The sequence below is a fragment of the Molothrus ater genome, unplaced genomic scaffold, assembly GCF_012460135.2.
Source record: "Molothrus ater isolate BHLD 08-10-18 breed brown headed cowbird unplaced genomic scaffold, BPBGC_Mater_1.1 matUn_MA108, whole genome shotgun sequence".
In the NCBI taxonomy this organism is placed as follows: domain Eukaryota; kingdom Metazoa; phylum Chordata; class Aves; order Passeriformes; family Icteridae; genus Molothrus; species Molothrus ater.
The window spans coordinates 343,431-360,182 of NW_023416487.1; the positions used below are offsets into that span (position 1 = coordinate 343,431).

Consider the following 16,752-nt stretch of genomic DNA (forward strand, 5'->3'; position numbering starts at 1 on the left):
GTGGTACCAGGGAGCAAAATGGTCCTCTTGTTATCCAAGAAGAGGCAGTCAGAGAACTGCTGGGACACTTGGATATATATAAATCAATGGTACCAGATGGGATCCATCCTAGGGTGATGAGGGAGCTGGCAGATGAGCTTGCAAAGCTGCGCTCCATCATTTATCAAGACTTGTGGTTTGCTGATGAGGTTCTAGATGATTGGAAACTGGCCAATGTGACACCTATTTACAAAAAAAGGTAGGAAGGATTGATCCTTGTAATTACAGGCCAGTTAGCCTGACCTCAGTACCAGGTGAGATAATGGAGCAGTTCATACTGAGTACTATCACACAGCACTTACAGGATGGCCAGGTGTCACGTTTTGAGGCTGGTGCAATGCCAGTGCCCCCCTGAAAATACATTCTCCCTGGTGTCTGCTGTGAGATGTGACCAGGAATAGAGCAAAGCGGGCTCCAACTTAGGAATAAAGAAGAGAAAACTTTATTAACCTACAACTATATGTAAAAAGAAACACACAGAAAGAATGAAAACCTTCCAAAAACATTCCTCCTACCCCCACCAAATTTCCAATACATCCATACCTCAGATCACCAACTCTCAGTCCATCACCACCCTTTAGATAATCAATTCTCAGTTCATCAAGGAGTGAAGAGTCCCTCTTGTGCCATAGGCTTCCCCTGGAAACACAGTGGAGACCTCTTGTGTTTCCTGTCACACGTGGCACCGCCCGGAGATCATTTGCCATCGTGACCTCTTCCATGTACAGTGCTCTCAGAGCTGCTTCTAGGGTTTTTCCTTTTAAGGGTGCTTTGTCCAGTTCGAAAAAAAGTGCACAGTCTCTCACTTTCGGGACACCAGTCCCCTCCAAATTTCACCCCCTGTGGCCGAGGGGTCTCAAGAACAGAGATCTTCTCCTCCACTGAAGATCGAGGGCACCACTACCCTCCTCACCCGTTGCCTCTGTTCACACACTCCTTCACATAACAACACTGAGCTCTCTTGGCTCCGAGCCATTGCCTCCCCCTAGATGCAGTCTCTGTGTCACAGGAAAAATGGTTCTGTCCATGGCTATACAAGAAAAGTCCAGCCAAAGACCACTCCAGCATCTCCTCCCACCTAAGATTCTTCTCCACTTGTCTCATGGCCCATTTCCTCTTTTCTCATCTCTATCCCTCTTCTCATTCAGCTCCAGGAGGATTGGCATTTGTAAGGTTTCCATCATCCAAGAAAAGGGTTAAAAATCTCAGGCTCTGCCTGTCCAGAACTCCCACACTGCCCTGCCAAGCGCACCCCCCCCCCCCCCCCGCTCCCCCTCCCCCCCCCCCCCCGCTTCTCCTTCTCAGCCGGCCTGCTATCAAATTTCAAGGTGGTACAAACACAGAGACCGACTCTCCCCCTCTCTCTCCCTCTCCTGGGGGGGGGGGGGGGGGGGGGGGGGTGGCTGCCCGATGACTCTCCAGTGTTCCTCCTTCCATCCTCAAGGGCCTCTTCACCTCCCTTCTCTGTCCAAGGCCCTGGCCTACCTCACCCGGCCGCATGGCTTCCCCTCCCCCGCCCAGCCACAGCAGCTGGGCAAGGGAGGTATGAACCTTTCCCTGACCGGAACCAAGAGAAGGTTTTCCTGGGAGTTCTCTGCTTTTAAGCCCCTGTGTTCTCAGAGGCGTATCCATGTCCTCCCTGGCCACACCAGGTGTCAATATTCAAATCTGAGCACCTATTGGTTTGACCACAGCATCCCAAAAAACCCACTTCTTCTCAAACCATGACACCAGGGTATCAGACCCAGTCAGCATGGGTTTACAAAGGGTAGGTCATGTCTGATCAACCTGGTGTCCTTCTGTGACCAGGTGACCCGCCTGGTGGATGCAGAAAGGCTGTGGATGTTGTGTATCTGGACTCCAGCAAAGCCTTTGACACTGTCTCCCACAGCACACTCCTGGAGAAGCTGGCAGCCCATGGCTTGGACAGGAGCACTCTTTGATGGGCTAGGAACTGGCTGGATGGCTGGCCTAGAGAGGGGTGGTGAACGGTGCTGCATCCAGCTGAGAGCCAATCACCAGTGGTGTCCCTCAGGGGTTTGTACTGGGATCAGTTCTATTTAATATTGTTATAGACGACATGGATGAGGGGATTTAATCTTTAATTAGTAAATTTGTAGACGACACTAAGCTGGGAGCTTGTGTTGATCTATTGGAAGGAAGGATGGCTCTGCAGAGAGACTAAGATCGGTTGGATGGATGGGCAGAGTCCAACAGCATGAAGTTTAATAAGTCTAAGTGCCGAGTTCTACATTTTGGCCACAAAAATACCCTACAACGTTACAAGCTGGGGACGGTGTGGCTGGACAGTGTTCAGGCGGAAAGGGACCTGGGAGTGCTGGTTGACAGCCGGTTGAATATGAGCCAGCAGTGTGCCTTGGTGGCTAGGAAGGCCAATGGCATCCTGGCCTGCATTAGGAATGGTGTGGTCTGAAGGAGCAGGAAGGTCATTCTTCCCCTGTACTTGGCACTGGTGAGACCAGGCATCCTGAGTACCGTGTCCAGTTCTGGGCCCCCAATTTAGGAAGGATGTTGAGATGCTTGAGTGTGTCCAGAGGAGGGCAACAAGGCTGGTGAGGGGCTTGGAACACAAGCCCTATGAGGAATGTTTGAAGGAGCTGGAGAAGAAGAGGCTTAGAGGTGACCTTATTGCTCTCTGCAACTTCCTGAAGGGAGCTTGTAGACAGGTGAGGATCGGTCTCTTCCACTGGGCAGCAACTGACAGAACAAGAGGACACAGTCTCAAGCTACGTCAGGAAAAGTATAGGCTGGATATTAGGAAGAAATTTTTCACCGAAAGAATAATAAAGTACTGGAATGCTCTTCCCAGGGAGGTGGTAGAATCACCATCTCTGGATGTGTTTAACAAAAGACCGGACGTGGCACTTGGTGCTATAGTTGAGGTGTTAGGGCATAGGTTGGACTTGATGATCTTAGAGATCTCTTCCAACCTCATTATTCTGTGACTCTGTGACCTGGGATCACCATGAGGAGCCTGGAAGGAGCTAGGGCTGGAACTGGGCTGTACTGGGAGGCACTGGGACCACACCCACCTGGAAGTAGCGCCCCTGGTGGAGGCAGCCACAGGTCCGGGAGGATGCAGCGGCCCTGTGGAACAGCAGCCCCTCGGCGCACTGACACCCCTCACAGCAGCGCTCACTGCAGGGGGCTGGGGCCAACACACCTGCACAGGTGTGCTCACCGGTGCGGGCACACAGCTGGTAGTGGCTCTTGGTGGGGCAGGTGAGAGCTGGGAAAGGGAGGGAAGAAACAAAGGGGGTCAATGGGGAGCAGTGGGGCTACTGGGGGGTCATCTGGGGTCAATGGGTGTCTCCTGGGATCAATGCCATCCCATCTTTGGGGTGGGTGGTCCCAAGGGAAATCCATGAAAATACGAGATAAAAGAAAAAATGCAGAAAAAAGGGCAAAAGTGCAGAAGAATAGGGAAAATAGTGAACAAATTGCAAGGCAAAGGGACATACATGCATACCTTCCCTATAAATAAGGAAAAAAAGGAGAAATGCAGGAAAAAAATACATAAATGTAAAAAAATTGGGGGGAAATGCTGGGGAAAAGCATAAATATAAGAAAACTGAGAGAAAATGCAGAAAAAGAAATACAAATGCATAATACAGAGAAAAATACAGGCAAGAAAAATATGTACTGCCTAAAAATAGGGGGAAGAAAGGAAATGCAGGGGAAATATGACATAAAAATAGGAGGATGGAAAGGGGAAAAATGCTAGGAAAAGGAGAAAGAAAAATAGGGAAAAATGCAAGAAGTAAAGGTGTAAATGCATAGGAAATAGGGAAAATATGGGGAAATTAATTTTTAAAATGTAAATACATTTAGCCAGGAAAAAAAAAACACTATGAAAAAAGAGGTAAATGCAGAGAAATACGAGAGAAAGGAAAACAGATGCATGAAAAAATATAGGTAACGATATAAAAATAAAAGAAGGAAGGAGAACAAGCAAAAAGGAAGCAAATCCATAAAAATAGGGGGAAAATGAAGGGAAAACAACTTCCAACCAAGGTTTAATGCATTTAACAGATCTTGCTTAGGAAAAAAGTTGGACTGCATAGGAGGTGGGCTGAGGAGTCCCTTCCATCAAAGAAACCCAGTTTGGGGGGATCCCATGAGATTTGGAACATAAAGTGCCTTACCATGACGTCAGCCCATTTTCTGTGTTTCAATGACAAGGTGACTCCATAGACTTCCACAGACAATGCTTGGATCCTAGGGACCTTCCACTTCTGCTGCTCCTCCTTCTAGATTGTGACAATAAATGATGTCACGTTGTCACCTGTGCCAGTCTGGGTAAGGACATATGAGTAAGTACCAGCGATGTTGAAGGCCATCCCATCAAAGGTGACATAGGCGTGGTCCCTTGTGGCCACACAGGTGCTGGACACCTGCGAGGTACACTGGAAGACATCACTGACAACCTTCCCATGGCCAACATGACAGGAAGTATTTTGGCACTCCACAGTGCCACCAGAGAGGCACTGGCACATCTCCTGCTCTGTGGGGTAGAATGTCTCCCCCTCTTTGTAGTAGACTCCATGGCGGCTGCAGCTGCAGTGGGACATGGGCACACACTTGTCGACGCCATCCTGACACATGCAGCCCTCGTGGCACTGCCCTTGGCATGTGGCAGAGTCAGCGCCGCAGGTGTGCTGGCAGGTGTGCGAGCAGAGCTCATTGGAGCTGTTGGAAGGACAGGGAATATCTGCCAGGAGACAATGGGATTCATGAGGAACCAGGAAATTCCAAGCCAAATCCTGGAAGTTTCCTGGAATTCAAGTGCAAACTTCACCTAATACAGAGCTTTTTAGCCCATGGCAAACTTGATTTTCATCCCTGTGCACATGACAAGGGGCATCATCAAATGACAATCCAACGATTATCTGATGAGGATCCAATGATCATCCATAAGGAATATGCCATCCCATTACAATAGGAATTCTTCCTCTAAACCACACGATTTCTCACATTTTTATGGCGAAAAATGAAATATTCACTCAAAGAATGGGATTGCTCCACACTGGGTCCTCAACTGACCTCCAGGCTGGATCCCTTTAACCCAATTCCACTATTTTTCGTACATTTTTTGGTGGTTCTCCCTCTAAATTATCCACTTTGTAGCCAACACCAGGAAACTGGAGATTTTGAGGGGGTAAGGTATTCCAGATGAGACAACTTCTTCCTTAGGAAGGGTTTATTTTGGGTGAATTATGGGATCAACCAAGACTTTGGGTGGGATTCCCATGCGCCTCTGGGTTGTTCATACATAGATTTGGAGCAGACTTGAGGATCCTTTGTATACTGCTGAAGGAAAAACCCTCCCATTGTCCCAATTTACAGTAGAAATTATCTGTCCTCCACCTCTCAATGGACACACCAGCAGCCTGGCATGTGGTGGCGTAGAGGGCAATGATTGGACACATCCCTTCTTCCTGATCAGGGAACAGGCAGGAGTCATGGATGCAGCTCTAGAAGTACTGGTGGCCATCAACACGACCATGACATCCTCTAAAGAGTCCATCCACTTCCAAAATAATTTCACACCCCATCCCAGAGACTTCCTGCTGCAGCCAGGAAGGTGCAAGGGTGCTGGAACATTCCACTGTTGACCTCTCACCACATCCTGGGACATCTGTGACCTTCCAGCTGCTCCTGAAGGCATCTGGGTCTGACGTCACATGGTTGTTCCTCATCATCATGTCATTGCTTGCAGTGCCATTGTAGTTCCCACAGAGCCCACATAGGGCATTGGTGAAGCCACTGGCACCATGGTGGTGATATGGCTGTACCAGTCATAGGTGACAACAAGGCCAAAATTGGTCACTTCCACCACGTCCTGCCCGTGACAATAGACAACAATCTTTCTTTCACTGTAGTGCTACGGGAGATTGACCAACTGCTCATCAGTCTGGGGAGAAAACCATAGAAATTGATCAAATTGGCAGACTGAGGGTAAACTATTTTCAACAGCCAGAGCAACCAAAAAGTGTTGATTTAATTAAATTTTGAATCGAATTAAATTTTTGATTGAATTAAATTTTGGATTTAAGAGAATGAGAAGGACCAAGTCCCAAAAGGAGGTTGATCAACCACTCATTGATCTGGAACAAATTATGTTGATTTAATGACATTTTACTTGATTTAATGACATTTTAGATGCTCATGGGATGAGGTGGAGAATGTGATGAAAAGATAAGGGATCATTTCCTAAACTCACCATGATTTTTCCAGCATGTTCCCTGCTGATGCTGATGGTTTTCTTGTAGACTTTGACTGTCACCACGGCAATGGACGACACGAGGTTGTCACTAAGGTGGCCATTCTGCACCAACACCTGGCATCCCACCAAATTTTGGGTGTCCTCACACAACCCTACCAACACGTAAGACACGCATCCCCTGGAAGATGAATGCCTTGCCATCAAAGGTCTCATAATGGGTGGCTCCAACAGCAGTGCAGACCCCAAAAATTTTGGGATAACAATCCTGGATATCCTCCTCCATCTGGCATCCTTCCTCAGTACCACAACCAGAATCCCAGCACACTGTCTGCCGCTGCTCTGCGTCACACACACAGTGTTGGATGCAAGTGAGGTCACTCCAAAATTCCTTGCCAAGGTCACAGAAGAAACCCTGAAAGACACAACCACATTCAGAAGGGGCGATTCAGGTGTTGGCATCAAGGACAAGGCCCTCGTGGCACATGGAGGTGTCCACGCAGGTGCTGAGAGCGGCACAGCTGGATGACACAGCAGGGATGTTGCAGGTAGGGAGGCAGGCAAGGCCTCAGGTGCTGTAGGGCGGGCAAATGAGAGCTGGACAGGGAGGGAGACAGCGGTCAAGGTGGGGCGGTACATAGTGGGACAGACTACTTTGACTATCTGCACAGATACCCTGCAGACTCCATGGATTTTATGGAGTCTCCATGGACTTTCTAGGCCTTCTACCTGGACTTTCTGGAGTCTCGGCAGACTTCCTGCTCAGACTTTCTAGAGACTCCACCAACTTTGTGGAATTTCTACATGGACTTTCTGGAATCTCCTTGGAGTTCCATGGATTTCCTGCTTGGATCTTCTGCCATGGTCTTTCTCAACCCATGATCCCATGGGTCTTTAGTCCCACATCAATTAGCCTCCACCCACCCCAAGGAGTATTTTCACTCAACCATCCTCTATTCACAACATTCCAACTCTTTCCTCCAATGGGAAACATTGATCCTCTTCTCCTGGCAGTCATCAGCATAGTTCTTGAAGGCATAGCACAGCACATTGCGATACCCCTCATTGGCACACAGGTCATAGATACAGTTCTTCACATAGATATTGGGACTGATAGTGTCATGACACGACTGGAATGGCCCAGAATGTTGGGACAACTTCCCACACCAGGTCTCTGCCTTGTATGTCACCACCTGGTCCCATCTGCACCGCCCACAGTCACCATCACAGGTGTCCTGGCAGTGGCCACTCTCACTGGTCGCCTTCCAGCTCCACCCAAACTCCACAGTATCTCACATTTGTTTTCCATCAGGAGAGAGAGTGTCATCTTGGGGATCCCCATTGTTTTTCCCACACATTTCGCAGACTTTTCTAGAAAGAGCAGCCGGAAGTTTGATCACTACATGATCATCCCAGCTGTAGAGGACCTTCAGCTTGAAATTTGATTGAATCAACATGGATTTACCCTTCTGGTGGATGCAGACCTTCCTGTGGCAGAGGAAAATGGGGAGGCACAAGCGGTGGTTGCTCACCTGTAGGACAACAACAACCATCAAAACAACCAAAATCCATCAAAACTGGGCATGGAGTTCAAGAAGACTAGAAGTGTTTTCATACAAGGGTTACCTGCATACCAGCAAATCTGGGAATTATTTAGGAAAAGACCCTCAAGATCATTGCTAAATATGTAATTTCAGCAAAATTTAAAAAAAATGGGAAATTATGATGGTTTTTGCTTACCCTCACCATACCATTCTCTGACTGGACAGCAGTGACAGTGACGTTGTCGACTTGGATGGTGATGGAGCCGATGGAGGAAACTTTGGAGTTCTCCTTTTTCCTCCTTTTTGACCTCAACAGAGAAAGTAGGAAGGGTGGGATCAGGATTGCAGATGGTGGTCATGGTGTAGGCCCGCGCTCCCGTGAAATCAAAGGTTTTTCATCAAAACTGCAGTAGTGTGGCCCACCAGTGAGCCAACAGGTGGAGAAAGTCTCCTGGATGCACTCTGGTTGTCCATCCACCATCTCACACCTCTCGCATACCAAATCCTCACAGGAGACTGCTGTGGGGACTGAAAAAAAGGGGAAAACCCATGAATGGTCAACTGCACAACACTCAACCATTGGGGTGACGCAACAATTGACTCACTTTACTCACTGGCAGCACAGAGCCCCAGGAAACCATATCCAGTGTGAGTCTGGAACCCAGACACCAGGAGCCCAATGGGCACCTACGAGTTCTCAGCACTCTGCATCATTGCACTCATGGTGATGTTGGCCCAGGAGAAATCTGTGCCAGGAATGGCCTGCCATGCCACTGTGTTGTCTGGCCAATGGTTGAGGGTGGTGGTGGCAGTGGTAGTGGTGGGTGCAATGAGGATGGCATGGCTATACTGGCTGGGCACACTGCTAAAGCGGAATGCAGTGCAATGGGCGGTGACAGGTGGGACAAGAAGGAGGAAGGGATCTTGCCAAGATGACCCACTGAAGAAAAACACCAACTGCACTGCCACCACTGCACTGATGTACAGGTGGGAGTTATGGTTCACTGTTGACGATTTTTGCAGGTTGAGGAGTTTTTGCAAGACAATGGCCACGTTCAGCCAATGCACAATCGAGCCTGCTTGTAATAATGGACAATGGACACGTTCACAAACAATGGATAATGGACATATTCAGAAATGGGGTCGGTATGTCCTTGAAAAAGATACAAGAAGAAGAGTCATCAGGACTCAGCAAGTTTGTCAGCAAGCTTGAGAAAGGGAGAAAAAAGAGAAGCCATGGGTGGGCCAGACAACCACAGCAAGACGTGTGAAAAATTAGATGACCCAATCAGCATTCCATTTTAGATACGTGAACAGCTAGGATTAACCAATCATGTATTAGCTATAGACACGTGAACAGTAGAAACTTATTATAAATATAGTCCTTTTAGGGATAATAAATTTGGCTTCACTAGATCATATTGGTTATGGCGTGATGTCCCTGAACAGAGTTCAGGGACATCACGCCACAGTTCACCACGAATGTCTGCACCCCACAGTTCACCACGAATGTCTGCACCTCCCTTGTTGCCATGGCCACAGTGGCATTCCTGCTCCCAGTATTGTAGTTGTTGGTGTTGTCTTCATCCGTCACCACATAAACGAAATCAACCTCTGTCTGCAGTGGGTTGGGTGGCACCACGTAGCTCCTCCCCCACACTGTCATTGGGAGGAACTGCTCCACCACAAAGTCAAATCCAGCAGATACCTTGACACAGGTGTGGCCACTGAGGACGACCGCAGGGGTGTCGGCCACCACAACTGTGCCAGTGAAGTCCTGGCTGCTCTGGAGCTGCAGGCTGTGGTAGGGCTGCAGGAATAGGCGGAGCACGGCAACGGGGATGTATGTGGCCCCAGCAAAGTGGAAAGTGGTGCTGGTGCTGATGCTAAGAGTGATGGTGGTGGGGTCAGTGGCCACCATAAACTCAGTCAGGCCGCAAGTTTAGTTCCCAACCGGTGTCACCACATAGTACCTGATGCCCAGGCTCTCCATAGGTAGGAAGGCAATGGCATCCACAGTGTAGCCATTGGTACTGACAGACGTCACAGAGATGTCAGCACTGGCCTCAGTCACCACGGTTTTATGGGAAGTGTGGCTTCCAGTGAGTTCCAGGGTAGCAGGAAAGGACAAGGGCACAGTGACATCTGGTCTCAGGGTGGTGTTCTGGGTGATGGAGCTGCCACAGAGCATCCCCGACACCTGGGTGTCAGCAGGGCCATAGAAGGCAAGCAGCAGCTGCAGGTACGTGCTGGGGGACTCGTTGTCGTTCTGTGGGATCACAGCACGGAACTCCCAGCCCCGGTAGCTGGCACTGGAGAGTGCTGGGAAAACAGGGGCAAAAGAGGGCCTTGGTTAATTTTTATATTAACCAAGGGGGTTATATAAAGGGGGCTTTTATATTTTTATATCAATATTTTTATGTCAATTCTATATGTGTTTATACATCAATTTTCCTATTTTACAGTAGGAATTGTACTGAAATTACATTAAAGATATGACTGCACTATCCAATTTATAGAGTCTATTTTTATATATTATCAAAATAGAAATTCTATTTGCAGTTTGTTATTTTAATAAACAATATTTGTATTCTATTAACAAATTATTAAAATATATCAATGTGTTAATAATATGAAATAATGTATTATTAACTAATACTAATTATATAAAATACTATTCCTTAATAAAACAATATTACTAGATATTTATATTATTATACCCTGTGTTCATTATATATTAATGGTATCATGTAATATAATTTAGTATATTACTACTTACTAGCACATTGATAAAATATTAATAATACAGGGCTAATATATCAGTAAAAATATCTCAATCACATTTTAGCCTGTTATTGTAGTATTATACTTGTTATCCATCATATAACTTAGTTACATATTTTTCTATGTTATTATTATAGAGATCTATTAATTATAACACTGTGATATACAATACTTACATTTAAATACATAGAAGTATTTTTTCTATTATTTTGTACTTAATTTTGATAGAAATATCAGCAAAGATTTATTCCAAAACCATAAATATTAAAAATAATTAAAGTAATATAATAATAAATGCTGTAGCTATTGAACTTATTTCTGTATTAATCAAAGTAGAAAATAAATTAACATATTTTTATAAATCTATACATCAGTAGATGATTTCTATTTTCTCTACAAAATTATACAGATAATGATTTAAAATAATTTTATTGATTGTTTTCATAGAAACGGTTTGGGGAGAAATGGTAAAAATCAAGCAAAAATAAGCAGTAAGGAGCACAATTACAAAGTTAGAGAGTATACTAGAGACTAGAATAGAATTAATATACCATTATATTATACTATATTGCAATATAATCTATCATTATATGTAATTAATATAACAATTATGATAGTGGATAGGACATTCTAACACAAAATATTATATATATATACATAAATTGCATAGTTATAATACATTATAATATATAATAACATAATATAATTCATATAATATTATGCAACTTCATGCCATATTACATTGTAAATTATTCTTTAATTGCATTATGTAATTACATTTATAGTAATTTATATATATTCTATAGTTTATAATTATCTCTTAATAACTAGATATAGTTATATATAATAGGAATATAGTGTGCTATATTAATAAATGCACTATTATATGAATAGAAAATATATTACATGTTTTTATAGTTCACATCTTTTGTAGGTCCATATAACTTTTAATAATAATAATAATAATAATAATAATAAAAAAAAATAATAATAATAATAATAATAATAATAATAATAAATATTATTATTATTATTATTATTATTATTATTATTATTATTATTATTATTATTATTATTATTATTTTATACTGAATTTTCACAGAAATTTTTATTAAAAATGCAAATCAAGAATAATGATAATACCAACATAATTACAGCAGAGTAGATCATACGTTGAATTTTCTATATAATTACAGTGGAGACTATATTATACATTCATATGGAACAATTGTAGTGGATGTATATTATTAATTTAACCACAACATATAAAAATAAAAATGTATTAATAAGCAATTATTGTCCTATTAATCAATATTATGCTATTAAGTTACACTATTAAATATTATTATTAGGCAATTAAAATTGTACATATTTGGTATAAGATAAAATGTATATAGAAAAAATATATAAAATATCCAGAAATATCTAAAAGGAAAACTAAACAAAAAATATTGTAAAAAGATCAAAAATATTTTCAGAGTTTTTTTTAATGCTACAAAAAAACCAAAATGGCTGGGTTTTGCCTCAAAAGAGGTTAAAAAGAATGGGTATCTTCTCCTAATAAAAAGAAAAAAAAAAAAAAAAAGAAAAAAAGTATTTTTGAGATTGTCAGGGAAAAAAAAACAGGAAAATGAGATAAAAATTTATTAAAACTCGGTGTATATATAAAAGCCCATCATAAGAGGTTTTTTAATTTAAAAAATAGGGAATTGAGGATGGTAGATTAAAAAAAATTCTGGTGATTTTTTTCTGAAAAAAATTGAAATCAAGTGTTTTGGGGGAAAAATAGGGAATAATGAGGTTTGACTATCAATAAAAATAGGATTAAAGGGGCCTTTCTGAAATAATACATGAAAACTATTTGCTTTTCTTAAAAAAGGGGATTTTGAAGAAAAATCAAGAGGGACGTGAGCAATTGGGATTTTAAGAATTACAACAGAGTGAGTTTTTTTTTCTTTAAAAATAGCTGAAACTTAAAACAGAATTCAAGAGGGCTTTTTTCCTTAATGAATAAATTTTTAAAATAAAACTAAATTAAAAAAAAGAAGAAACAAGAATATATTAAGGGAATAAAAAGGTTTTTTTTAAATTAAAAACACTATCTAAAAAATTGGGCTGATAATTTTCTCAATGAAAATTAGAAAAAAGCCAGGAAAATAAGGAATAAAAGGTTTTTTTTATTTTTCCTTAAGAATCAACTGTTTTTATTAAAAAAGAGCAAATAAAAGGACTTTGTTTTTTCATTTATAAAAACCTTTTAAAAATAGATCTTTTTTCCCTGGGAAAAAAATACAATTCCAGCATATAGATCTTGCGGTTTTGTCCTGGTAAAACACTAAAACTGAACATTAGAATTTTAGCTAAAAACAAAAAAACACCAAAGAAAAACCCCACCAAAAAACAAACCAAAAAGTAAACAAAAATACCCAGGACAAAGTGCACTTTTTTTTTCCATGAAAATTAATCAGGCATTAATTTTCTTTTCAAAAAGAAGAAGAATATAAAGGCTTTTGGATTAAAAAAATATTTCAAAATGGGAGTTTTGGTTAAACATAATAAATCTGTTGCTGAGAGGTTGTTGGAAAAATGCAGAATGGGGGAAGAACAGAATTTTCAGGCAAAAACAAGCCCAGGGGTTCAGGATTTCATCTTCTGTGCTAAAAAGTCTGGAAATGAGTAAAAATCCAAGAAATCTGGGGATTTTTCATGGAAAACAGGAATTTTATTTACCACAGAAGGGAAGGAGGAGCCATCAGATCCCGTCTTGTGCCACCCCTGTAAAAAAACACCAAAAACCACTAAAACCTGTTCTTTTGTGGGAAAAATCCATGTGAGCCCTGAGGCTCCAGAAGCCTCAAGTCACCCCCCAAATCACTCCAAAATGTCTTTTAATACCCTAAAATACCTTTTTTCACCCCACAGAAACCTCCTGGGACTTACTTTGGCCCCCACTGCCCCCAAGTCCACACCAAACATGCCAAACTCTAAAAAGTTTGTACAAAATTCCCCAACTTTGGATCAAAATTGTTTTTTCTTCCCAAATTCTCCCACTTTGGGTCAAAGTAATTTTTCTCCCAATCCCCCCCTTTTGGCCAAAATGGAATTAAACAGGGATTAAATATCCCTCCCCCCATTCTGCTCCCCACCTTGAGGCCACATCAGATTCTCCATCTATATCAGATTCACTCCAAAACCAGATGAATTTTAACTAAAATCACCTGGATTCATGTCAAAATGCTGACACAGCCCTCCCACCAACCCCTGATGCCCACTCCGTACCCCATTTCCACCAAATCCACACTAAAACTTCATGGAAAGGATGAATTTTTCCCCAATTCTCCCCACCCAGTTTTGGTATATGGATATTTTTTTGCCCAACATCCTCCAAATTTGGATCAAAATGGGGCTCAACATCCAGGAAAACTCTTCACTCACCTTGTCCCACACAAACCCTCCCAAATGCTCAATTTGGCCTCAAAAAGGGGAAGAGAAAACCCACCAAATTTTGGACATGATGAGGGAAAAAAAAATCTGAAATTTGGAAGAAAAGTGCACAAAAAGGGCAAACCCCTGAGATTTGGGAGGAAATGGGCATTTTTTTTTTTTTAATGTGGAAAAAAGTGTTTGAAACCCAACGTTTTAGAAGAAAAATGATGGAACTTTTGGGAAAAGAGGGAAAATGGTCCTAAAATTGGGGAAGGGAAAGGGTAAAAAAATCTGAAATTTGGGCAGAAAAAATCCTCAATTTCTGCCTGTCACTAAACAATAAGGAAAACCAGGAATAAACAGGGAATGAAGCCTCCCCACTCTTCCCTACTCACTGGCCCCTTGGCTCTTGAATTCCTGGGTTCCTGCAGACACACAGTGTTTGTTCCAAAGCCACTCCTTTTATACCCAAATAAAAAATACTCAAGTCACAGACAAACCATGCAGATTTGGGCAGATTCAGCAGAATTTCAGGATGGGGGCAGGGGGCATGACCCACAGTTCCAGAGAATTTGGGAGCTGGCAGCTGGATCCTGTCACAGATGGGAAATGATGGGAGTGGAACCCTCAGGACATTTGATACATGTGAGTGACAGGGATGTCGTGACAGGTGTGGGACCCACAGCAATTATCCCAAATTCCCTGAACTCCCAGAATCGCTGTCCCCATGGTAGCCTCTGCCCCACAACACCAGGGAAAGGACAGACCAAATCCAGACGTTTTTTACCCAAAATTAATGACCCAAGTCCCAGCAAGGAATTCCAGGGTATGGGAAATTCTGGCCCAAATGACTGAAAAAGCTGAAGAAAACCACCTGGAGCCAGGAGAGATGATGGCAAACAGGGAATTAAAGGGCTTTTGCCTTAAAATGAAGACATAAAAATGGGGAAAACCTGAACCTCACAGAGACGCTCAAAACTGTCCAGAGACAGAGACTCCACCCTCAAAGCCACCCAGGGACCCCCAAAACTACATGGGGATCCCCCAAAACTAAGCAGGGATCCCCTCAGCCCTCTGAACCTCCCAAACCACAAGGTCCCTGGGGGCCGTGGGGGTCCCTGGAAGGGTTTTGGGGCTCCTGACAAGTGACATGGAGAAGAGAAATTTTCAGCTGCCCTGAAGGTGCTGGATGGAGCTTAAAGACTAACAGGCAAGGATGTAAAGGTATGTACAGAGCATCACAAGCACTGGAGCCAGTGGACAAATAGGTAATGAGGAATATAGTGGGGCTTTTATCAAGTTACGTAACTGGACATGCCCAAGGAAAACGTTCAAGGAAAGGTCACGTGTAATATGGAAGCATTCTGTGAATATGACCACCAGAGACCTGTTCGTGGTCCCTCCAGGACCATACCCTGTGGCAAAGTTTCACCGCACACATCAGATTAAAGGAGAAATCCTTCATTGTGTTCTGTACAGATAAAGAACGCCTGCTTTCTAATGCTTCAAATTGTGTTAGAAAGTTTATTTGCCAGCCAGTTTTGGTATCATTCCCTTGCACGGGCCTACGGATCTAAGGTGAGCTGAGAGAGTCCTGCCGGGCTTTGGGAGGGTTTGGAGTTCCTAGGGGAGATTTGGGGGGTCCATGGGGAGACTGGGGGTCTCTTGTCAGCGGGATCCCAGGTCTCTGCCACTTTAAGCAACCCGAGGGCCTCCCAAACCACACTGGGACCCCTTCGACCGTCCTGCATCGCCAAGTCCTTTCTAGGACACCCAGAACCACACCAGCCTCCCTCCACCCCAAACCTTTCCCTGGGAATCCCAAACAACCTGAGACCCTCAAAACCACCCCACTGACCCCCAGAACTCCCTGGGCATCTCTCAGCGTCCTCAGACCCGGAAACCCCTCCAGGAACCCCCATTTATACTCCAAGGCCTCCCTCGGCGCCGCCAGAGCCCCCCAAACCCCTCCGCGCATGCCCAAAGCCTCCCACGGACCCCTCCCCTGCCTCGCCGCGCTCGGCGGCGCCGCCGCTTCCCGCCTTCCCCCTCCCCCGCCTCCCATTGGCCGCAGCGCCCGCCCGTCCCTGCCCTGAACCAATCAGCGCCCGAGCTTGGAGCGCTGGGGAAACCAAACGAGAGCGCGGGCGATGGAGCAGGTGAGGCCTGAGGGCTCCAGAGGGGACCGAGGGGGGGATTTGGGGGCTCAGGAGGGCTCCGCGTCACTTCCCGCATTCCTCCCGCAGAAGCTCAGCCTGGAGCAGCGAACGGAGCGTCTGGTGCAAAGGAGGTGGGAAAGCAGCCCGGCCTCAAGTGCCCCTCGGGATCCCCAAGTGCCCCCTGGAGGCCCCAGTCTGCTTCCCCGTTCCCTCAGTGTTGTCCCGGAATCCAACAGACCCCCAAATGCCGCCCCAGACCTCTAAGCGCCTGCTAATTCCCTCCCTTGCCCCGTGATCCCCCAGGAACGCCTCGGGGACCCCCAGTTACCCCACCCGAGCCCAGGTGATGCCCCAGACCCCCCATTATGCCCATAAGTGCAGCCCGTCAAAGTCCGCCCGAGACCATCAGTCCCGCCGGGTCAGTGCAGAGTGAGCATTTCGGGGGTCCTCGCCCCTCCCCAACCTTCTCCTCCCTTCCCAGCCAGGCCCTGCTAAAGCCCCCGCACCAGCGGGCCGAGGGCGAAGCCTCAGCTTGGCTGCCCTGCCTGCAGCTCCA

General features: G+C 44.5%; 1 protein-coding gene across 5 annotated transcripts; it reads right to left on the minus strand.

The window, feature by feature from the left end:
• Positions 1-458: 458 nt before the first annotated feature.
• Positions 459-13,660, minus strand: LOC118700143 (uncharacterized). Of its 5 annotated transcripts, XM_036404505.2 has the most exons (9): positions 13,342-13,660; positions 9,347-10,149; positions 8,251-8,355; positions 8,024-8,135; positions 7,749-7,815; positions 6,284-6,698; positions 4,206-5,974; positions 3,093-3,289; positions 459-2,757 (listed from the first exon to the last, which is right to left on the minus strand). In XM_036404505.2, exons 2-7 carry the CDS (start codon positions 9,746-9,748, stop codon positions 5,945-5,947), a joined length of 1,131 nt encoding a protein of 376 aa, XP_036260398.1. In that variant the 5' UTR covers positions 9,749-10,149; positions 13,342-13,660; the 3' UTR covers positions 459-2,757; positions 3,093-3,289; positions 4,206-5,944. The 5 variants fall into 5 exon arrangements, 2 of the variants coding, with proteins under 2 accessions (XP_036260398.1, XP_036260399.1); XM_036404506.2 differs by lacking the exon at positions 3,093-3,289; XR_004982190.2 differs by having other exon boundaries at positions 6,284-7,654; positions 8,024-10,149; positions 13,342-13,657.
• Positions 13,661-16,752: the final 3,092 nt, after the last annotated feature.